The sequence below is a fragment of the Bactrocera tryoni genome, unplaced genomic scaffold (assembly GCF_016617805.1).
Source record: "Bactrocera tryoni isolate S06 unplaced genomic scaffold, CSIRO_BtryS06_freeze2 scaffold_25, whole genome shotgun sequence".
Taxonomy (NCBI): Eukaryota; Metazoa; Arthropoda; class Insecta; order Diptera; family Tephritidae; genus Bactrocera; species Bactrocera tryoni.
The window spans coordinates 15322370-15346646 of NW_024395977.1; the positions used below are offsets into that span (position 1 = coordinate 15322370).

The following is a 24277-nucleotide window of genomic DNA, read 5'->3' on the forward strand; positions in this document are numbered from 1 at the left end:
ACGAATTATTTGACACTATGAATCTGCGACTCAGTAGACACTTATTGTATTCGATAACTATCATTTATATCGATAGTGCATTTCAAGTGTTTCTCTAATCATTCTATAATCAAATTCTAATGTTGTGCTCTAAGCTTGAATTCGATTCGAGAAACATTAGAAAACTATATTTGTTTAAATGACTTAAGCATCTCCCCGCATGTATACACCACTCTGCCTGGGAAAAACTGGCGCACCCTAGGCCAACACCAACACACTCAGCCAGCGATCACCGCACGACGTCACCATACACCATCAACCTAACAAAAAGGAATTGGACAATCGCTTAGGGATAATTCGCACGTCAACCCAATAAACCTCTCCATAAGCGAACGGCAATAGAGTTATAGAATAAGCTTATTGTAATGATTTTTCGAAAACACTTAATAAGCATATTTATGAAAGGTTTATTTAATTATAAAATAATAATACTTTTATAAACGTGCTTTGAAAATGATTCACATAGTAACAACATAACAAATATGATTGTAATTGACTTAGGCCTCGCTATAGTTTTGTAGCTCTGTTGTGTACATGAAACTTACAAAAAACTTACGCTCGCTACAGTTTTGCAACAACACTTGCAACAGACTTAGGCTCAATACAGTTTCCAAAGCTTACTGTTTCGTTTACCGTTATTCTGTCGCGCCGTTGTTAGCGTCTTCACATTTTTCATTGTCATTGTAAAATTGTATACGAAGTGAATACGGTGAGAGTGAACATAATATCTTAAAATAATTTAAAATGCCATATAAAATAAAACAGTGTGTTCGTAATGAGTCTAGTGAAGATGTTAGTTTGTTATTAAGTGCAAAAAAGAAAAAAAGAATAATGAAGATGAGGATATTGCAACCAGCTCCAGTCAAAATGATTTTAGTGAAACAAATATTATTTGTGACCGCCAAGAAAGCAAAGAAAAATATAAATAAAAAAAAAAATAGCTCAACTGTAATCTCAAATGAAATGAAGTAAATGAGAAATAACAATACAACAATTTAAAAACGCTTACTATTTTAAAATTTTCACAAGCTTATAAAAATTTTGCTAAACTAAGCTTATTGTAAGCATGTTTAGAAAACCATTCTTTCAGTAAGCTTGTTCTATAATTAGACTTCTAAGCTTGTTGTATACTTCGACTACTAAGCTTATAGCGAGGGATCGTTTTTCTTTATTCTATAATTATTAAAAAGCCTTTCACAACAGTAGTCCCTACAGTTTCCTAAGCATAAGGCTTAGGGCAGCAAGCTTGTTACAAGTTATTTCCAAAGCGTTTTGGTATGTTGGGCAACATTCGTCACATACACTTCGCACCCCATTTTTCGTTGTTCTTTTAGACAACCAACCCGCGCGCTGAAATTAACTCTAGGCGTTCAACAATTAATTCGACGGGAATCCTGCACAGCGTCTAATTTTCATCTGGATACGTTTATTCGATCGTATCTTGGCATGTAGTGAATGCCTTTATATACTTATCAAACATTTTTATTATTCTGTGAAGTGTCAAAATTAATCTTTTTTAATAAATTAAATTGTATTAAAAAATATGAGTACTTTTTTCTTGCCCCCGTCTAAACATGGTCCTTCGAGCCGGAAGAATTCTAATGTAAAATCTAGCTTTTTCTCTAACGTTAGAGACAGTGTTTGTTTTTAAAGAATAAAAGCAGTGGTGTATTTAAATGCATACAACGCCAAGAAAGAGAAGATAGTAAACAAAAATTGACAAGTTTTTTAGTCAGCAAGCACATCTGACCAAAAAATATTTCTCTTGATAGTCACTCAAATAATTTGGTCACTGCAGTGATAGTTGAGAAGCCTACTGAAGAAGATTCGAGAATTATTGCAGTTGGAGATAACTCTGCCGCCGATCATGAGAACGTGTATGATATTTGCATGACACACATAAAAGCGGAGAGTTTGGAGGAACCTCTACAAAAATCGTACTACGTTTCTTGTTCTAAATATGGACCAGTTAATCGTTTTTGGTTGCTTTATTCCAAAATAATAGACGATGCATATTGTCAACCCTGCTGGTTATTTGCTTCACAAAGGAATAATGTTTGGTGTACGAAAGTTCGAGATTGGAAGCATTTATAACAAGCAAGGAAGGGCTAAGTACGGGTGTCACCGAACATTTTATACTCTCGCATGATAAAGTGATAATCGAGATTTCATTATCCGTCATTTACATATTTTTCAAATACCGTATTTGTGTAAAGTTTTATTCCGCTATCATCATCGGTTCCTAATGTATGTATTATACAGAGAAGGCATCAGATGGAATTCAAAATAGCGTTATATTGGAAGAAGGCGTGATGTGAACCGATTTCACCCATATTTCGTACATGTCAGCAGGGTGTTAAGAAAATATTATATACTGAATTTCATTGAAATCGGTATAGTAGTTCCTGAGATATGGTTTTTGGTCCATAAGTGGGCGACGCCACGCCCATTTTCAATTTTTAAAAAAAGCCTGGGTGCAGCTTCCTTCTGCCATTTCTTCCGTAAAATTAAGTGTTTCTGACTTTTTTTGTTAGTCGGTTAACACACTTTTAGTGATTTTCAACATAACCTTTGTATGGGTGGTGGGCGTGGTTATTATCCAATTTCTACCATTTTTGAACTGTATATGGAAATGCCTGAAGAAAACGACTCTGTAGAGTTTGGTTGACATAGCTATAGTAGTTTCCTAGATATGTACAAAAAACTTAGTAGGGGGCGGGGACCCGCCCACTTTTCCAAAAAAATTACGTCCACATATGCCACTCCCCAATGCGATCCTTTGTGCCAAATTTCACTTTAATATCTTTATTTATGGCTTTGTTATGACACCTTATAGGTTTTCGGTTTTCGCCATTTTGTGGGCGTGGCAGTGCGCCGATTTTACCCATCTTCGAACTTAACCTTCTTATGGAGCCAATAAATACGTGTACCAAGTTTCATCACGATACCTCAATTTTTACTTAAGTTACAGCTTGCACAGACGGACGGACGGATAGACAGATATCCGGATTTCAACTCTACTCGTCACCCTGATCACTTTGGTATATATAACCCTATATCTGACTCCTTTAGTTTTAGGACTTATAAACAACCGTTATGTGAACAAAACTATAATACTCTCCTTAGAAACTTTGTTGCGAGAGTATAAAAAGGAATTAGCAGTTCATTAGGTGAGGGACCAGACGCATACCCCGTGATACATTATAAGTATTTCGTCAAAATTCATTTTTTTTGTTTTTTGTTGAACAATTAAAATTTTTCATGTGTAAAAAATGTAAAATATTATTGTTTAAAGAAGTGGACCGTGAAAAAATATTTATAATATAGCACTAACATTTTTCTTTGACTTCACAAAATTTCATCCATTTATCTCTAGGAGTTGATGAGAGAATAATTTTACAATTTTATCATGCTCTAAATTTCAACCTTCCATAACTTTATCAAAAAAAAAAGAATTTGGCGAAATATTTATATCACGGGTATGCGTCTGGTTCCTCATCTAATGAACTGCTAATATTCAAAATCGGTGATTTTGCGAAATTTTCATGGACGACTTGACGTGGTTTGACCCACTATCGACAAGGAACTTGAAAATAAAATTCGCTAAGAGGTATGTTTAACTCGGTGCTTTTAGCCACCACCTACCTCGGCGCTAGATCTTTCACCACAAATTATTAAATAGAAAAACACAGTCTGTTCACCCGCTAAGAGAAAAAACACAGTATGTTTGGATTTTATTCACTGCCACTGCACTTAGATAAACAACTTCGATGTAGAAAAATGGGTTGTTTAATTGACGCTACGTGACACGTTCGCTCGGTGCGAGATCGACGAAAACAAGGGAAGCTTTTCTTCTGGAGCGGTCGGTTTTGATTGTTGGGTAGTGTAGAGTTGTGGTGAGATGCCCGCATGTGGTGTATATTCGTGTGTGGTGTCTTCATTTAGAATGTCTGCATGTGTAGTGTATTCATATGGAATGTCTGCATGTGGTGTCTTCATATGTGGATCGCGTTAGTGTGGTGTGTATAGAGGGGAGAGCTAACACATCTAGCCAAAGCATAATTTTGGAAAATGGTTCTTCAAAGATTATTCGTTAACATAGGTACCCAAGCAAAGAGTTCTTTGGCCTTGAGAGGAGATCAAGAAGACTTAAGTCAGGAAGGATACCACGGAAATTTCCTATTATTTTTCCTTCTATTTTTTTATCGTTTTATTTTATTTATAATGATGAACGTTTTTTCGTTTTATTATCTTTTTATACTCTCGCAACAAAGTTGCTAAGGAAAGTATTATAGTTTTGTTCACATAACGGTTGTTTATAAATCCTAAAACTAAAAGAGTCAGATATAGGGTTTTATATACCAAAGTGATCAGGGTGACGAGTAGAGTTGAAATCCGGATGTCTGTCTATCCGTCCGTCCGTCTGTCCGTCCGTGCAAGCTGTAACTTAAGTAAAAATTGAGGTATCGTGATGAAACTTGGTACACGTATTTATTGGCTCCATAAGAAGGTAAAGTTCGAAGATGGGCAAAATCGGCCCACTGCCACGCCCACAAAATGGCGAAAACCGAAAACCTATAAAGTGTCATAACTAAGCCATAAATAAAGATATTAAAGTGAAATTTGGCACAAAGGATCGCATTAGGGAGTGGCATATGTGAACGCAATTCTTTTGGAAAAGTGGGCGTGGTCCCGCCCCCTACTAAGTTTTTTGTACATATCTCGGAAACAACCAATGTCAACCAAACTCTATAGAGTCGTTTCCTCCAGGCATTTCCATATACAGTTCAAAACTGGAAGATATCGGATAACAACCACGCCCAGCTCCCATACAAAGGTTATGTTGAAAACACTAAATTTTACGGAAGAAATGGCAGAAGGAAGCTGCACCCAAGCTTATTTCAAAAATTGAAAATGGGCGTGGCATCGCCCACTTATGGACCAAAAACCATATCTCAGGAACTACTTTACCGATTTCAATGAAATTCGGTACATAATATTTTCTTAACACCCAGATAACACATACGAAATATGGATGAAATCGATTCACAACCACGCCTTCTTCCAATATAGCGCTATTTTGAATTCCATTTGATGCCTTCTCTGTATAATATATACATTAGGAACCGATGATGATTGCGGAATAAAACTTTACACAAATACAGTATTTGAAAAATATGTAAATGACGTACATATATTGAAATCTCGATTATCACTTTATCATGCGAGAGTATAAAATGTTCGGTGACACCCGAACTTAGCCCTTCCTTACTTGTTTATAATTTCAAACTGCTTAAAATTAGGACTTTTTGAAATAGTGTTTTTTTATGTTTTTGGATCAATAAGATACATATCTGAGTGCAACAATTCAAAACGAAATGATTAAGAGCTTGTGGACCAAACTCGAAGCCTATCTACAAGAACATATTATATTAGAGCGTCCCCGAAGGTACATCAGCTAAGCATTGTTGTGAGGTATGCAGTAATAACCAGATCGGAAAAAGGATAGTCAACTGATACTCGTATAGAAGTAAAAACTAGAAACACTGTGGCTTTTATACATCCATCAAACATGGCGCAGTAGATTTAGTCAACCAAGTGTAGGGATGCAAACGATGCTTCAATGTTTCTGAAACATCGATGTTGTGATTCTAAAAACATCGATACATCGATGTTGCTTGGATCGATGTTTTATGTCGATGTTTTTTCAAATACTCCACATCTTTGCAGCACTTTTTCTCAGTATTAATGCGAAAAAATCTGCTTCGAAATGCTTTGGCAAACTGTCATGTGTTTTGTTGTAAAATACGGAGAATTCGTTGGTTGAATGTGCACTTGAATAATACTGAGAATTCGCTTATGAATTAATGCGAAATAAGTATTACAAAAAAAATTTCGTGCTATGTGTGTCAGAAGTTGTTTTTGAGCGTTTAATATAAGTTTTGTTTCGAATTCATCTATTGTCAATCACAACTTTATTACAGGTGAAGTGAATGTTAAATATATGTAAATAAGACGTTTTAATATGTACAAAATATTTCAAATTTACAAAATGCATTTTCCATTGTAGAAGGAAAAGGTTTTCTGCAGATGATGAAAGAACTGGTTCCGCTTTTTAAAGTTCCAAGTAGAGAAACAATAAAATTACGAGTGGATGAAAAATATGAAGCGCTGTCTTCAATTTTCAAAAAGTATATTCGTAAGTGCGACAGTTATTGCCTAACATATGACATATGGATGGAGACTATGAAAAATCAGTCGTTCTTTGGGGTAACAATTCATTTTTTGGACAATTTACGTTTGTTGAGTGGGACGTTAGGAGTAATCAAACTGCACGAAAGTCGTACATCAGCTTAGTTAGAAGAAACTATGTTTAAACTTTTCAACGAGTGAAACGTTTCCATAAATAAAGTTTCTGCTTGTGTAACTGATAATGATTCAACCATGATGAAATTAAATAGAAGCGTAATAGTCAGAACGCGATGGAATTCAAGTTTTTAAGTGAAGTACTGCTCACTCGCCCAGAAGCACCCTCTATGGTTAATGCCTCCGAGCTGAACAAAATTAAGGAGGTGATTGAATTATTAAAGTGTTTTGAAATTGTGACCAGGAAGAGTTCGGCTGATACCTACGTTACCATTAGCAAGGTTATACCTTTAGTAAGCAGTTTAACTGAAGTTCTGACAAAAATTTCAGCTCAAGACGCTATTGTAAGGGAGCTAAAAAGTGAACTGCAAAAGAACATGAATAAGAGATTTGACAAACTTGAATTTAATTCAGTTCTGGCGTTGGCTACTGTATTGGATCCGAGAATTTAATTTCTGCATTTTAAAGATGCACTGGCTAAAAACAAAACAGTTTTGTATTTCATTAATTTCATAAAGGATGCAAATAATGGCTTTAGTACGTCGGAATCTTCGGATGAGTGTGCAATAGAAAACCCGTTTGATATTTGGAGCCATCATAAACAGTTGGCCCACCAAAATATGAAATAAGTTTTCCAATTTATCTGCTATTACAACAACGGAAGTTGAAATGCAAATGTATCTTGGATCAGCTGTTGCTTCTATCAAACAGAATCCAACAGAAATGTGGGATGATATGAAAAATTGATTTCCTGAATTGTATAAACAAGCTTCCAAATATTTATCCATTGTGGCCACTCAGTCCCTAGTGAAGGACTGTTTTCTAAAGCTAGAGCAACGATCGCACAGCAAAGAAATCGCTTGACAGGGAAAAGACTTTCCAAATTGTTATTTTTAAATTCTGTTTTAAATAAATAATTTGTTGTTTGTTCAAAAACTTTTTATATCTTTTATTTATTGAGAAAAGGTTTTAATAGGTAACTAAAATATACATATATCAATTAAAGGCGTACTACTGTATTTTACTTATTTATGGTTCTGAAAAAAGCTTTTTATGCTCACTTATAAAATACGTTAAAAAGTTCAAAAATCCATCGATGTTTCGATACATCGATGTTTCAATGGCCGATGTTTTTGATGCCGATGTTGTTTGAAGAAACATCGATACATCGGACATCGATGTTTTATTTCACGAGTGACAACACTATTTATCGACAAAAATATTCATTTGAAAAATCTGTTTGGTAATGCTATGATGCAGGCAGTGTGATGAATGGTATGTATAAGGGTGTACAAAAATATATTAAGGCTATATTTTTCCAGCCTTAAATGAAAAATTATTCCGTTAGCAGTTGTATGGAAATACATATTTTTTTCGCAACTTTGCAAAATTTGTATAACTTTTTCGGAAACAGCATCAAACTTTGGAATCTACTGTCAAAATTCACTGGCGAATCGGACACCACTCTAAAAAACTAAATCCGGCTAGATGGTGCAGTAGGGTCGATACGATATCTGCAATAAAATTTGATATTATCAAAGCATTATCAGAAATATTTCTAAAGAGTCATAATAAAGATGAGCGTAGTGAAGCAGGGAGTATTTTTTTATATTAACTTTACTATTATTTATTGAATTTACCCTACTTAAGAGCCTAACAATATATTTGCGAATCTTAAAATACTCACTTAATTGACACCCTGCATGGGTGATTATTATTATTATTTTTTTCAAACTGGGCCTAAAATATATTACGACTGGGCTGGTAAGTCGTTTCTACGTAATCTTGAGCTCCTGTTCACACGCAATAGCGATCTTGCTAGTTGGTTTGGGTGAACCGATAGTTTCAATGCATATTTCGCCCTTCGTTGCTCTATTTCAGTTCGTACGTCTGGAATTCTTAAGTCGCGTTGGATATTCTCATTTCGGATATACCACGGTGCTCCGGTGATTGTACGAAGAATTTTTGATTGCGCACGACGAAGAATTTCGATGTTGCTGCTACTCGCGCTGCCCCACAGCTCACACCCATAGATCCAGATTGGTTTTAACCGTGTTGTATAAAAGTATAATGACTTTATACTCCAGACTCAGGGCTGAGCGAGAGTTAATAAGCCAGTGCAAAGAACCTGCCTTTAACTTAAGGTAAGTCCTTTTAGCCTCTATGTGGTTTCGCCAAGTGAGTCGCCTATCCAGATGGACCTCTAGGTAACTAATATGATTGCTTTGTGGTATTTGTACCTTGTTCAGTGTCAAAGGCAAACAGCTGCTCTTGTTTAGGGTAAATGTAACATGCTTACATTTTTGCTCCTTAACCTTTATCCTCCAGTTTGCAAGCCAGTTGGCCACAGCTTCAATATGATTTAATAGGAGCGCATTTGTATGAATTGGGCACTTGGAGCGGCTGATTATTAAAGTATCATCGGCAAAAGTAGACATAGTCAAGCGGTCGTTTACTGGTATTTCTGAAGTGTATAAAACAAGAACACTGCCTTGTGGTACACCAGCTTCAATCGTTTAGGATTCAGATGTAGTGGTGTTACATCGAACTACAAATATTTCATCATAAAGATAGGACTTAAACAGATCGTGACCATCTAACCATACTCGATCAAAAGCCTGCGCGACATGAAGAAATATTGCAGAGCAATATTCCCGTTTTTCAAAAGCTGTTCGAATTTCAGACGTGATCCTATGTACTTGCTCGATCGTTCCATGCTTTTCCCTCTCACCAAATTGGTGAGGTGGTATTATGTTATGGGCTTGAAGATGTGGCTTAATGCGGAGCATAAGAAGTCTTTCAAGTAATTTCGACATGCAGGATAACAAGCTGATGGGTCTGTAAGAGGATGGCTGCGTTTTGTCTTTTCCAGGCTTAGGTATCATCACTGTAGTTGACTTTTTCCATTGTTGAGGAAAGTGAGCTTGTTTTGCGATTGCATTGAAAAACATACAGATGCAGATTGTAGCACAATTTGGTAGCTCAATAATCATTTTTGGGGTAATTAAGTCGTGCCCAGGAGCTTTTCTTGGTTTCAATTTCTCCATAATTATTTTTGATATCTCTTCAGGTACGAATTTCACTGGCTCAGATTCCATCAAATAGGGTACGGTTGGAAGTGTAAAGTCAATAGTTTCTGGGTTTGGCTGGAAGACATTTTTTAGATGAGCAGCGAAGGTTGCTGACTTTTCTGCATCACTCCGAGCCCATTTGCCATTATTGTCAGGTATTGGCATTTCATACTCTATTGGCGCACTTAGAGTTTGATGTACTGCGCACGCTGTTCCTCGCTTCTGAGGGCTCTCGTCAGTGTATGTGTGGCCGCTTTCAACAGTTGTTTTGAGGCTGGTGATCTATAAACCTGCGACTCCCTTCGAAGGCGTCGTGTTTGTAATACTAGTATTTCAATTTCCCTATTAGTTAAGCTTTGCTTTTTGTTTTCCATATAACCTTTTTGAGGAGTTGAAATTTTGGCGGCTGTTATAATGATTGATTCGAATGCTGCGATAGTGTTTTCAATATCTACCGGTGCTAATGTATTTTTTGTACTTTAACCAGTTTGTAGCTTTTGACGTGAGCATATAGAGTAACTCTTTATAATGTGACTGATGCCCCAAAGTGAAGAAAACTGGTGAGTGGTCTTATGAGAGATCTGCTCTTGTTTCTGCAGTAATAAGGCTGTGAGGAATTTTCCTAGTTACTGCGAAGTCAATTAAATCTGGCAGCTTTTTCGGGTCTGCCAGCCAATATGTAGGCTTTCCAGGAGACAAGTAGTCCAGTTTGTTTCTTTTACATATAAGGGCGTTTTATAATTGCTTGCCTTTAGGATTACATAACCGGGAATCCCAGTGAGGGTGTTTCGCATTATAATCACCTGCAGCAAGAAAGCACTCTCCCAGTGAGCTGAAGAAATCTATAAATAGCTTTTCTGTAATTGTGAAACGCCGGGAACGATAAACGGCGGACAAAGTAATGTCACCTTGCTTTGTTTGTACGTATATTGATGTTGCTTGCAGATAACTCTCAGCAGTTCCAGTTAAACAATGGTGTTTAATGCGACTCCTGATTAAGATACCAGTTCCACCATGCGCCTTTCCAGCTGGATGATTCGTAGGGAGTATTAAAACAAAAATTTTAATTGCGAATTCGTGGTGCGAATTCATGCTTATTGTATTAAACAACATCAATTTTAGCAAAGGTCAAAGCAAAGTTGCAAATTAAAAAAAATTATCTCTAATTATTCATATGTAAAGCCAGTGAAAAAATGGTATTGATTTCCATTTTCAAGAAAAAAGGCAAAGAAAAGATAAAAAACATTTTAATGAATTAGCAGCTGATCACCGATTTCCAAACCGGTAAAAAATATTTAAAATTGAGATTTTCACTAATGTACTAGACACAGTAATATCTCATTTCTTCTTCTTTTTTACTGGCGTAGACACCGCTTACGCGATTATGGCCGAGTTAACAACAGCACGCCAGTCATTTCTTCTTTTCGCAACGTGGCGTCAATTGGAGAATCCAAACGAAGCCAGGTCCTTCTCCACCAGGTCTTTCCAAGGAAAGGAGGTTTTTCTATTTCTCTGCTTCCCCCGGCTGGTACTGTGTCGAATACTTCCAGAACTGAAGTGTTTTCGTCCATAGGCACGACATGACCTAGCCTGTGCAGTCGCTGTCTCTTAATACGCTGAACTATGTCAATGTCGTCGTACATCTCATGCAGCTCATCGCTCCACCGAATGTGGTATTCGACGTGACCAACGCGCAAAGGACCTTTCTCTCGAAAACTCGTAACTTCGACTCATCAGATATTGTCATCGTCCATGCCTCTGCATAGTGCATAATGAATAATGAATAATGTGTGTCTTTTAGAGTGCTAGAATGCGACCTAACGGAAGTATTTACAGCAAGGTTATTATTCCTTACAATTCTTGACGCTTCTGCAGCAAAAGAAAGGTCAGTTAGGAAATTAAAAATATTAAAAAATTATTTAAGAAGTAATACGAGCCAAACAAGATTCCGACATTTATCGCTAATAGCAATTGAAAACAAAACCGCATCAAGCCTGGATTTAATGAAGTCATTGATACTTTTGCGAAAACTAAAGCTAGGAAAAAATTGTAAATGTAATGGAATCTGCTCTACTTGTATTTCGTTTTAATAGCCAAACCTATACAAAGTATTAATTGTAATTTATGCTGTTACTGTTTAATATTTTTATTATCTGCCCTTATGGCACAAAAAAGGTCTATTTAAGCAGTTTTAAAGTATTTATATATATTATTTATATATATTATTTTTATTTGATATAACTTAATTAGTTAACATAACAGTGGGCTCCATTTTTAATTTGCTCCAGGGCGCTTGGCTATCTAGCTACGCCATTGCTTGCTATACGTAAATATTTTCTCGGATTTGACTTTTACAAATTGGATGAGTGTGTATGAGTCATTGTCGTCAACGCCAATCATGTGGACCAACGAATTATCAAATACAATATTAACAAGTAAGGAAGGGCTAAGTTCGGGTGTCACCGAACATTTTATACTCTCGCATGATAAAGTGATAATCGAGATTTCATTATACGTCATTTACATATTTTTCAAATACCGTATTTTTGTAAAGTTTTATTCCGCTATCATCATTGGTTCCTAATGTATGTATATATTATTCAGAGAAGGCATCAGATGGAATTCAAAATAGCGTTATATTGGAAGAAGGCGTGGTTCTTAACCAATTTCACCCATATTTTGTACATGTCATCAGGGTGTTAAGAAAATATTATATACCGAATTTCATTGAAATCGGTCTAGTAGTTTCTGAGATATGGTTTTTGGTCCATAAGTGGGCGATGCCACGCCCATTTTCAATTTTTAAAAAAAGCCTGGATGCAGCTTCCTGCTGCAATTTCTTCCGTAAAATTTAGTGTTTCTGACGTTTTTTGTTAGTCGCTTAACGCACTTTTAGTGATTTTGAACATAACCTTTGTATGGGAGGTGGGCGTGGTTATTATCCGATTTCTTCCATTTTTGAACTGTATATGGAAATGCCTGAAGAAAACGACTCTGTAGAGTGTGATTGACATAGCTATAGTTGTTTCCGAGATATGTACAAAAAACTTAGTAGGGGGCGGGGCCACGCCCACTTTTCCAAAAAAATTGCGTCCAAATATGCCCCTCCCTAATGCGATCCTTTGTGCCAAATTTCACTTTAATATCTTTATTTATGGCTTAGTTATGGCACTTTATAGGTTTTCGGTTTCCGCCATTTTGTGGGCGTGGCAGTTGACCGCTTTTGCCCATCTTCGAACTTAACCTTCTTATGGAGCCAAGGAATACGTGTACCAAGTTTCATCATGATATCTCAATTTTTACTCAAGTTACAGCTTGCACGGACGTACGGACAGACGGACGGACAGACAGACATCCGGATTTCGACTCTACTCGTCACCCTGATCACTTTGGTATATATAACCCTATATCTGACTCTTTTAGTTTTAGGACTTACAAACAACCGTTATGTGAACAAAACTATAATACTCTCCTTAGCAACATTGTTGCGAGAGTATAAAAATATGAGGTGCTATGGAAAAGGAAATAAATAAATGTTGGAAAATATCCTCCGTTACCAAACAAAGAATGCAGTTTGCATTTTAGTACTATAAATGGAATTTTTCAAACAGTTTAATTTCATATATGTAAATATATAAGTACACATGTTGTTTTAATGCTATGTATGTATATACATTAGGGTGATTCAAAAATTTTTTTTTTTTTTTTTTTCAATTTGTACTCGCAAAAATAGGTTCCTAGACACCTCTAAGAAAGCCTCTCCTAATATGAGTTTTTAATTGTAACGGGAAGGTCCTCCGCCTAACGGTTTTCTATTTTTTCTTATTATCAGATAGAAAAATTTATATCTCGCTTCCAACTACTTGAAAAAATATCTTGTTTATTAGGTTTTGTAGGAAAGTGAATGCTCTAAAATATGGTCTCTTATGATTTTTTCGTAAACCCAACCGTTTAAAAGATATTAACAGTTAAAGTTTGATTATTTTTGAGAAAATTTTTTATTTCTTATTAATTTTATAACTCAATAAAAAAAAATTATTATGAATAGATTTTTGGAGAGGTATTCTTAGAGGTGTCTAGGAACATATTTTTCAGAGTATCAAACGAAAAAAAAAATTTTTTTGATCCACCTTAATATGCATTGATGTTTGACGATGAATATCTCGTAATCGCTTAACTTAATCGAAAAATCATAGTAGACCATTTTTATAGAGCAGTAAATTTCCTACAAAACTATGTGTTTTATCATTCATAATAATTTTTTTTCATTGAGTTATAAAAAAAAGAATTTTTCCAAAAATAGTCAAATTTCAACCGTTAATATCTTTTAAACGGTTGGGTTTACGAAAAAACTATAATATATAATAAAACCGTTAATATCTTTTAAACGGTTGGGTTTACGAAAAAATTATGAGAGACCATATTTTAGAGCATTCAATTTCCTACAAAACGTAATTAACAAGATATTTTTTCAAGTAGTTGGAAGCGAGATATAAATTTTTCTATCTGATAATAAGAAAAAATAGAAAACCGTTAGGCGGAGGACCTTCCCGTTACAATTAAAAACTCATATTTGGAGAGGCTTTCTTAGCGGTGTCTAGGAACCTATTTTTGCGAGTACCAATTGAAAAAAAAAAAACAAAAAAAATTTTTTGAATCACCCTAATATACATACATAGTATGTATATTGTTTTACTTCTTTAAGAATATGACACATTGTTTTTAATTTTAGGTAATCCCACACCCGATTTAGCTTGGTTTTTTGAAGACTTAAATTTGGAATACGAAATGGCTACTGATATTCTAAACAAATCTGTTCAAAGTGTCATTAAATTCGGACCTTTAAATAGAGAGCATCTAAATGGACGGCTTACTTGTCAAGCCCGTAATCACTTAAAAGCTGCGCTTGTTCAGGCTATTGTACAAATCGATATGAACTGTAAGTAGTGCAACCCGTGTTATAAATTATTGTATTTGACCTTAGTTGGATATGTAGATAACATAGGATTATATCCTGTGTATTATTTTAATATTATCAATATAAACGTAATCAATGATTTTTTACTTTCCAACAATATTAAAAGCAACTGCACGTAACGCAAAACAACTCTTTTGTTTTATGGGATGGTTTACTACTATGATATGTCGTTTTAGTTTTGTTTCATACTCACACATAAAAAAATAACATGCTTCTTTCGGAAATAGAAAAATATTTTTTTTGTGACAACCGTATCAAGGTGCACATTAAATACCATAAATGGTAATAATCAAAAGCACTTATTTATCACAAATTTTCGCTTAAGGAGTCGAATGACTTACTGGCCTGGATAATTGAATCTGGAGAAAAGGAAAAAATAATCTAGGTTCTTAGTTTCAGTCCATCTCACGATTGGATAGCAATCAAACTATCCTATTAAGGGATTAAGTGGGTTTTTAATTTTAAATTTTTGTCTTATTAAATAGTAAATTATGTTTAAAATATTCTCCCAAAATTTTAAATCGATCGACTAAAATTCTAAGAGACAAACACTTCGGAAGTTCTGACCGTCAGGCCACGTCGGTCGGTAAAACTTCAAATGCATTTTTCTAAAAGTGTTGTTGGAAACGATTTCTCGAAAACTCATGGACCGATTTCGTTCGAATTGTGTTGACATTTTTAAAATAACATTATCTAGTTATTGAACGAAGGATTTTTTTGTTACAACTTATTTTTTAAGCCAATAAATGTCGAAAATTTGACCAAAAAGTGCAGCTTAAGTTGCAAACCGTCAACCACAGGATCGAAATCCAAGCAATTATATAATATATATATACCGCATATGTATAATGATATGAGTATATGGGATATGATGGTGGTATCGACACGATTTTATCGATTTTGGCCAATACTACATACTATTAACATACCACATACGAATGAAACTTTCCCTGAAATTCATTAAGGTACCTTACATTCCATCACGAATTCTATGGAGTAAGGTAAGCCGGATATTAGATATTATATCAGTACAACACGCTCTTTCATTTTCATTAAGATCACTCACATGTTGGCCGAGATATGCGGTATAAGTCCCCTGAAAGTTCGAAAATTTCGCGTCCCAAGTTTGGTTATAATCGCTCGGGCGGATCCGGAAATATGTGGTTTCACCTAAAAGTGCTCACTGAAATTTTGTTTCCTTCTCAGAAAACGTTCTTCATCTTCTAAATCCCTTTGATATTGCCTGATTTCACGTATATAAGACACAGGAAGAAAATATAAAAAAAGTCGCATGTAGACATGTAATAGAGACAATCCGAATTCATAGTAATCTGTATGGACTTATTTTTTAAGTATTTGTCTATATCGTTCATCTCAGTAATTTTGACCTAGCATATGCAGCATTTTGGAGGTGAGGTTTAAATGTTGATTTTGTTGTTGTGGGACTTAATTGTTGATTTTTTCTTTAAAATGTAATTCTTCATCTAGGGTTAGTTAAACTGATTGCTTTTGAAATTGAATTCGACCAGGGCGGCAATAGATCTGTGGGCGAAGGTTTTCCAAATGAGTTTATGCTCTTCATAATTTTGTGATTTTATTATCAGTTGTAAAGGAACATATGACGTGATAAATAAATTATTGTCTCCCAAATTATTTTAAAATTTCTGCTTATATTCGCCCTGCCCAGAACTGCCATCAAAGCCTCCTTTTGCTATTAATGTTAGGTAATTTCGCCGGGGCCCGAAATATGGTTATCTGTAGTACTAGATTTCAGCACAAGAAGATTCATCAAGCTACCTGGCTGTCTCCGGGTCGAAAAACTACCAACCAGATCGATCATGTTGTGATAGATGGAAGACACGTCTCCAGTGTTTTAGATGTGCGTGCGCTCCGAGGTCCTAACATCGACTCGGACCACTATCTTGTTGCAGCTAAGATTCGCACTCGCCTCTGTGCAGCAAAAAACGCACGCCAACAAACACAAGGAAGGTTCGACGTCGAAAAGCTGCAATCACAACAGACAGCCGAACGATTTTCTACTCGGCTTGCACCCCTGCTCTCTGAGAGCACTCGTCAACAACTCGGTATAAGGGAACTGTGGGACGGAATTTCAAACTCCTTACGTACAGCAGCAACCGAAACCATTGGTTTTCGGAAAGTGCAAAGGAACAACTGGTACGACGAGGAGTGCCGCGCCGCAGCGGAGAGAAAACAGGCTGCCTACCTCGCAACGTTACGATCGACCACTACACGTGCGGGATGGGATAGATACCGAGAGTTGAAGAGGGAAGCGAGACGCATTTGCAGACAGAAGAAGAAAGAGGCCGAAATGCGTGAGTACGAAAGAGCTTGATAAGCTGGCCGACAGGGGTAATGCTCGAAAATTCTACGAAAAAATGCGGCGGCTTACAGAAGGTTTCAAGACCGGAGCATACTCTTGTAGGACCCCCAAAGGTGATCTAGTCACTGATGCCCAGAGCATAGTTAAATTATGGAGGGAACACTTCTCCAGCCTGCTGAATGGCAGTGAACGCACAACACCAGGAGAAGGAGAACCCGATTCCCCAATCGATGACGATGGAGCAGACGTTCCATTACCCGACCATGAAGAAGTTCGAATAGCAATTGCCCTCAAAAGAGCAACAAAGCGGCAGGGGCGACGGACTACCAGCCGAGCTATTCAAACACGGCGGCGAAGAACTGATAAGGAGCATGCATCAAGCTTCTTTGTAAAATATGGTCGGACGAGAGCATGCCCAACGATTGGAATTTAAGTGTGCTATGCCCAATCCATAAAAAAGGAGACCCCACAATCTGCGCCAACTACCGTGGGATTAGCCTCCTCAACATCGCATATAAGGTTCTCTCGAGCGTATTGTGTGAAAGATTAAAGCCCACCGTCAACAAACTGATTGGACCTTATCAGTGTGGCTTCAGACCTGGAAAATCAACAACCGACCAGATATTCACCATGCGCCAAATCTTGGAAAAGACCCGTGAAAGAAGAATCGACACACACCACCTCTTCGTCGATTTCAAAGCTGCTTTCGACACAGCACGAAAAGGAGCTGCCTTTATGCCGCGATGTCTGAATTTGGTATCCCCGCAAAACTAATACGGCTGTGTAAACTGACGTTGAACAACACGAAAAGCTCCGTCAGGATCGGGAAGGACCTCTCCGAGCCGTTCGATACCAAACGAGGTTTCAGACAAGGCGACTCCCTATCGTGCGACTTCTTCAACCTGCTCCTGGAGAAAATAGTTCGAGCTGCAGAACTAAACAGAGAAGGTACCATCTTCTATAAGAGTGTACAGCTGTTGGCGTATGCTGACGATATTGATATCATCGGCCTCAACACCCGCGCCATTAGTTCTGCTTTCTCTAGGCTGGACAAGGAAGCACAGAAAATGGTAGTGAACGAGGGCAAAACGAAATATCTCCTGTCATCAAACAAACAGTCGTCGCACTCGCGACTTGGCTCTCACGTCACTGTTGACAGTCATAACTTTGAAGTTGTAGATAATTTCGTCTATTTAGGAACCATCATTAACACCACTAATAATGTCAGCCTGGAAATCCAACGCAGGATTGCTCTTGCCAACAGGTGCTACTTCGGACTGAGTAGGCAATTGAAAAGTAAAGTCCTCTCTCGACGAACAAAAGCTAAACTCTATAAGTCGCTCATAATTCCCGTCCTGCTATATGGTGCAGAGGCTTGGGCGATGACAGCAACCGATGAGTCGACGTTACGAGTTTTCGAGAGAAAAATTCTGCGAAAGATTTATGGTCCTTTGCGCATTGGCCACGGCGAATATCGCATCCGACGGAACGATGAGCTGTACGAGATATATGACGACATTGACATAGTTCAGCGAATTAAAAGACGGCGGCTACGCTGGCTAGGTCATGTTGTCCGGATGGATGAAAACACTCCAGCTCTGAAAGTATTCGAAGCAGTACCCGCCGGGGGAAGCAGAGGAAGAGGAAGACCTCCACTCCGTTGGAAGGACCAAGTGGAGAAGGACCTGGCTTCGCTTGGAATATCCAATTGGCGCCACGCAGCGAAAAGAAGAAACGACTGGCGCGCTGTTGTTAACTCGGCTATAATCGCGTAAGCGGTGTCTACGCCAATTAAGAAGAAGAAGAATTACAGGACTCATTGAGTTCATTAGTTACATCGCTTTGCTACTCTAAAATTCAGGAGGCAGTGTAGTCCAATAATTTTTAAAGCTCAACTTTAGCCTCAGATTCTGAAACTTTTTTTGATCAGGATAACTTTTCTATTTTTCATTAACATGTTATCATAACAGGGTAAAAAGTTAATATAAAGTTTATTGAAGCTTCTAATGAGTAGAGACTGATGATTTGTTAAATTTGCTTCGGTGATAAGTGATGTTAGTATACACGTCTTTGCTCGAAATAATATCGACAAATTCGGTTGACTATAAGCCAAACGCAAATCATCAGCAGTGGACGCATCGAGTACTGCTAAATATGCTATCCTTCGCTGCTTCGTTCTCCCTGAGCATTCTACTAGACTTAATCTCTGATTCAATGCAGATTATTGTCGACTTAATAATATATATATCGTTAGCTAAAATGCAAACGGCCCTATCTAACATTTTCATTACTTTACAGGAGAAACAAAAAACTGTATAAAACTATATATATTAATGTGTTTAGAGCAATTTTTTTCAATGTAACTTGTAAAACAACTACAAATTTAAATTTGAAAGAAAATAATGTTTTGTTTTTTTTTTAATATTTTAAAAGTTATGTTACTTACGTCCTTTTGACGCCTGATTTTCTGAAACAAAAAGCCCTAACTACAATTCAATTTTTTTAGTTATTTGTCAGTAACTTTTCAATACATTTTCAATGAAGTAATATATCGCTGTAATAACAATGGGTAGATGCTAAAAACTATATTTAAAACAAAATAAAGAAAAATTTATTTAAGCATGGTTTCCAAATTTTTTTGAATGCATTATATAATAAATTAATACATATAATTAATATACTTTATCAGCTTGTGTATTAACAACTCTTGTATAATAATTAATTTTCATAGGGTATATTGTCATAAAAATAATGACTGTCTGCTGGTAGTACTTTTTTCAGCTCCTGCAGATGCTGCCATTTCTTATTAGAAATTGCTAGTCTGCTCAGATGCAATTGGGAAGGTTCGACAACTGTGAATTGTTTTGAAGTTCTTTGAGGTAGCTGGGCATAACCGTCATTTATATCAGTTTTAAAATAAATAATTCCAGTCTGCTCGTATGACAATGCACGTACCCTATTGACAGTAGGGTCTCCTGATTTTCTTCTTAAAAATTTAATAAGCAATAAATTTTGAAAAATTTCTTAGAAATTAAAAGTGTGCCTTACCTGGTCTAATAGATGAATACCTCATTGGAACAGACTCGTAATCGAGGAAATATTTGTAGTTTAAGTGGTGAACTTGTAGAGGCATAGGAGTTTTCCGGGCTGCTCTTATTGATTCTACTAGTTGAAATGGCAAATGTATTTGTTTATTTTTGATTCGTCTCTCAATAAGAGAATGAGTGGAATCGCATTCCATTTGCGTGTGACCTACTACTAAGTATTTGTGCAAGAATGATAGAATACAAGATTACGACACTAGTTTACAGTTAGTTTTTTTCGGTTTAGCTCTTGACAATTCTTACAAAAACAAATACATTGTGCAACAATTTCGTGACGTCACACTTATGCGTTAAGACGAACAAGCATAGAAATGCATACAAATTGTAAACAGAAAAGTAAACACTTTTGAAATTCCCAAAATAATATTAATTCATTCGTATTTGCAGGAAAAATTTCCAGTGGAATGTTTAGAATATTGTTGCGAGAAAATATGTTATATAATTAGTTTTAGGCACGTCCACAATAAATAGAGTAGCATGTGTGGAAATTGTTCAAATGAAGAAAACCAGTGTAAGTGTACTGTTGTATTTATTTATTTCTAAGCATAAATATATTAATTTTTTAAAATGAAACGTGCGAGTATGGCTTGTTGTAATAATTATTATGCAACAAAGGATCGAAAACGACTTTTTTCAGTTTTCCATGCCGATTTAAAAGTTGCCAAAAAATTGGTGTTATTTTTGACAATACTAAATTAATAATTTCACAATTCTTTTATCATAATTTCATACATCTGATACATCTGAACTTATAATATATGTATATATTTATAAACAACACAAGAAACGTCTTCTCCATTTGAATCACAACTTAATAGACAATTTTATTATCAATAGGCCGATATATTTCTTTAGAAATGATTCAAATCTTTTCACTCAACAATATTCAATCGCTTCACTAAAACTTTTTATTAAAATCGAAAGAATTAATAATATTTTGCGAATTTACAGAAGTGTTTACTTTTCTGTTTACAATTTGCAAGCCATTTGACAGTTTTTCACTCTTCTTCTTCTCAACACGTAACTATGACGTTTCATAATGGCGGTTGTCGTAATCTTGTATTCTATCATTCTTGGTATTTGTGTTCTATGGTAATGTCTTTTTCCACACATAAAGAGCGCAAAGCATTAGAAAGGACAACATTTATGTTTTGGTAAGAACAACCATCAGAGTAAATAACTATGTGGTGAATGTGAGGATGTTCAAAAGTTGGGTTTTTAAATGTTTTAAAACAATTGTTGTAAACGTTGATGAGACAAGAGTTCCTTCGGTTTCATCCCAAACGTAATTATCAGACTCGTGACTTATAACATTGTATATAGTGAAGTTGTGAACTTGTAGTTTCATTTTATGATAAGAGGAGCTGGCGTTGGACTGTGGTATAAGTTAAACTGCCTCCATATCTATGCAAAATAGTAGAAATGCACCTAATTTGGCATTTTCGACATCATTTTGCTTCTCATTTCGCATCCTTTCAATTTCATTTCGGTGAATGTCAAATATATCCTGTGACAAGTTGTTTGATTTAAAAGATAAACATAAGTCACACTGGTCATTTCGTGGTTTAAATAACGAGTAATTGCTTGATTTAAAAACATTCATAAAAATTGGAAATGATACTCGAGCAATATCATTGTTTTTATGTTCTTCGCATGATTGAGAATAAAGTTCATAAATCTGTCTGTATGTTTTGAAATCTGCTTCAAAATATATTTTTGTTGTATATTTGCGACGATACTGCGACTCCAACTTTGGTAAATCTTCTAACCAGTTTTGTAGGTAGATACATCTTTTATTATAGTGTAATCTTTCTTTAGTTTGATCAGAATTTTGCGTTTTTAGACTCTTTTGGGTGCAATGTAAGCCACTGGATTGGGTCCAACAACGTACCATTTTTTCTGATAAGCCCAAAGTTGATAGAAACATTTGCCGACGAACTTGCATTCGATTTGTATTGTGCTTTAGAAAATACCATTTAGTGTTGGAGCGTTTGGAATTTTCAACAGTTACACGTTGTGATTTGGAACATTCAATGAGGTTTGTTACATATAATTTTTTTTCATCCCACGACATTATTCATAACGTGTCAAAAATTTCTTTACGAGTATCTTCTGTAAAATGGGAGCAAAATCTAATGGAACTTTTCTCACAGAACTTCGACTTACACGCTTCTTTCATTTCTCTGGGCTTTCTATAGCTTATATTTCCTTTAGATAAACCTTAATATTTCTGTCCTGTCATAAGTTTTTGCTGGTTATTAACCCTCACATTTTTTGTAGTATTACTCTCATTTCTGGTTGCACCACTTGCTAAATTATTTTCCGACATATTTTCACTATCCGAATCCATATTAATGATATGTAAGTTATTTGCTTAAAATTTAAACAATTCAATTATAGTTAAACACTGAGATCGCTAAAAAACACTTGTACTGTTTACTAAAAACTTTAATTGTGTTTACTGTGCTGTCTACTACAAAGCAAAACGGTGTAACGGGACAAGGCCGTGTTTGTATTGTGTGGTGTTTGTTGTTGTGTGTAGTTAGGGCTCTTTGCATTTATCAAAACGAACACTTTGTAGTAAGGGCCTTTTGTATTTCGTTAATAAAACAACTATTTTTAATCGTATGACTCTGTAATTTTTTATGAACATGTAGTTCGAATAAATATATTATAATCAATCAAAAAACCCATTTTGATTTTTTTATTATTTTAGCTAACGATATGTATATTCATATTGTGCAAACCAATTCGATTCAACGGTATAGGTCGTCAGATACTTTTTTAGCTTTGTCAGCGAATGAACCTTTTTCTAAACACCAAAATTCAAAACTTTATACATGTAGGCGCGAAAGTTATAGAAAGATATGATATGCCTGAGCAAAAGTGAATATATAACAAACATTTGAAAAATGGTAGAAACTGTCATAATTAAAACTCGCGCTACCAATTTCATTAGATAACTCAAATATTGGCTTCAATTATATAGCCCACACATTGACTGATATTTTCGAGTAAAACACAACTATAGGTACTGGGGTCCACATATTCAGTTCCTAGGGTCATCAGCAGTTTTGGTTGGAAATGAACAGTTTTGTTTCATAAGGTGGCATATACTAAAGGCATTATTCGTGAAAAGTTTGATCCCATTATATTAATTGTTTCTTGATTTGTGTACTGGAAAGTAAAATAATCAAGTGGAATTTAAAATTGTGCTATATGGGAAGTAGGCGTGGTTATTTTCGATTTCACTCATATTCACAGAGTGAAGTATGAATGTAATAAGAATGCCACGTTTCACATTTTGTTGAAATCGGTTGGTCGATTTCCGAGATGTGGGATATATATATGGATATATTTCATCAATACGTAGGCGGTGCCACGCCCATCGTCCAGTTTTTACCCCGGCCCCTATAAAGTTTTGTCATGCCATTCCGACGGAAATTTTTTACTTTTCTGGCGCATTTAGTTATTTATTTAATGTGCTTTTAGTAGTTTTGAACAGTACCGTTATCTGGGGAGTGAGCGGGGTTATCTTCCGATTTCATCCATTTTCACACTGTCGGTAGGAATTCTTATAATATTCAAGTTTATCAAATTTGGCATGCTAACCTTGAATATTCGGTTATGTCAAAATGGATAAAACCAGATAGAAACCTTGGAACGGGAGGGCCTTCTTATCTCAACGAAAATTACAGAACATGTTTTACTCATAATATTGTATCTTTGTGCCTAAAATAACTATTACCAGGATTTTCGAACATCCGGCTGACCTTGCTCCATGTGATTGGTGATTGCATGTAGGGTACCTCTAAATGAAACCCAGGGAACATTTTTTTTAGTGTGTGGGTGAATAATAGTTAATAAATAAAATCGGGTCGATACTATTCCAACTCCCATACACTACGTATAATGAATTTAGTTTTTCTGACAAATCTTATGTCAAATTTATAAATTTGTTAGGATTCCGATCCTATGGTTGACGTTAGGCACCTAAATGTGGTAGTTGATTCTTGATAGTTGCAAGAGTATAAATTGTTTGGTTGCACCCGAACTTTGCCCTTTCCTACTTGTTTCTTATGAATTGTTGTTTAAAATTTGATGATTTTGTGGCGTTTACAATTAACTCTTGTTGAGTTATGACTCAAAAACATATTTTTATCCTCTTTATGAATTAAAAAACAAGTACGGAAGGGCTAAGTTCGGGTGTCACCGAACATTTTATACTCTCGCATGATAAAGTGATAATCGAGATTTCATTATCCGTCATTTACATATTTTTCAAATACCGTATTTGTGTAAAGTTTTATTCAAGATCAATCCGCAGAGCCTTTAGGTAGTGGAACACAGATATTAATCCTTAATATTTTCTTGGTTT

General features: G+C 35.7%; 1 protein-coding gene across 2 annotated transcripts in view; it reads left to right on the top strand.

Annotated features, from left to right (window-relative positions):
- Positions 1-24277, top strand: part of LOC120780465 (nephrin-like) — a 791640-nt gene that overhangs the window by 114915 nt on the left and 652448 nt on the right. For both annotated transcript variants that reach the window (XM_040112743.1, XM_040112744.1), the window contains exon 3: positions 14209-14415. In XM_040112743.1, the coding sequence (XP_039968677.1) occupies positions 14209-14415 (207 nt within the window). The remainder of the gene's footprint in view (positions 1-14208; positions 14416-24277) is intronic.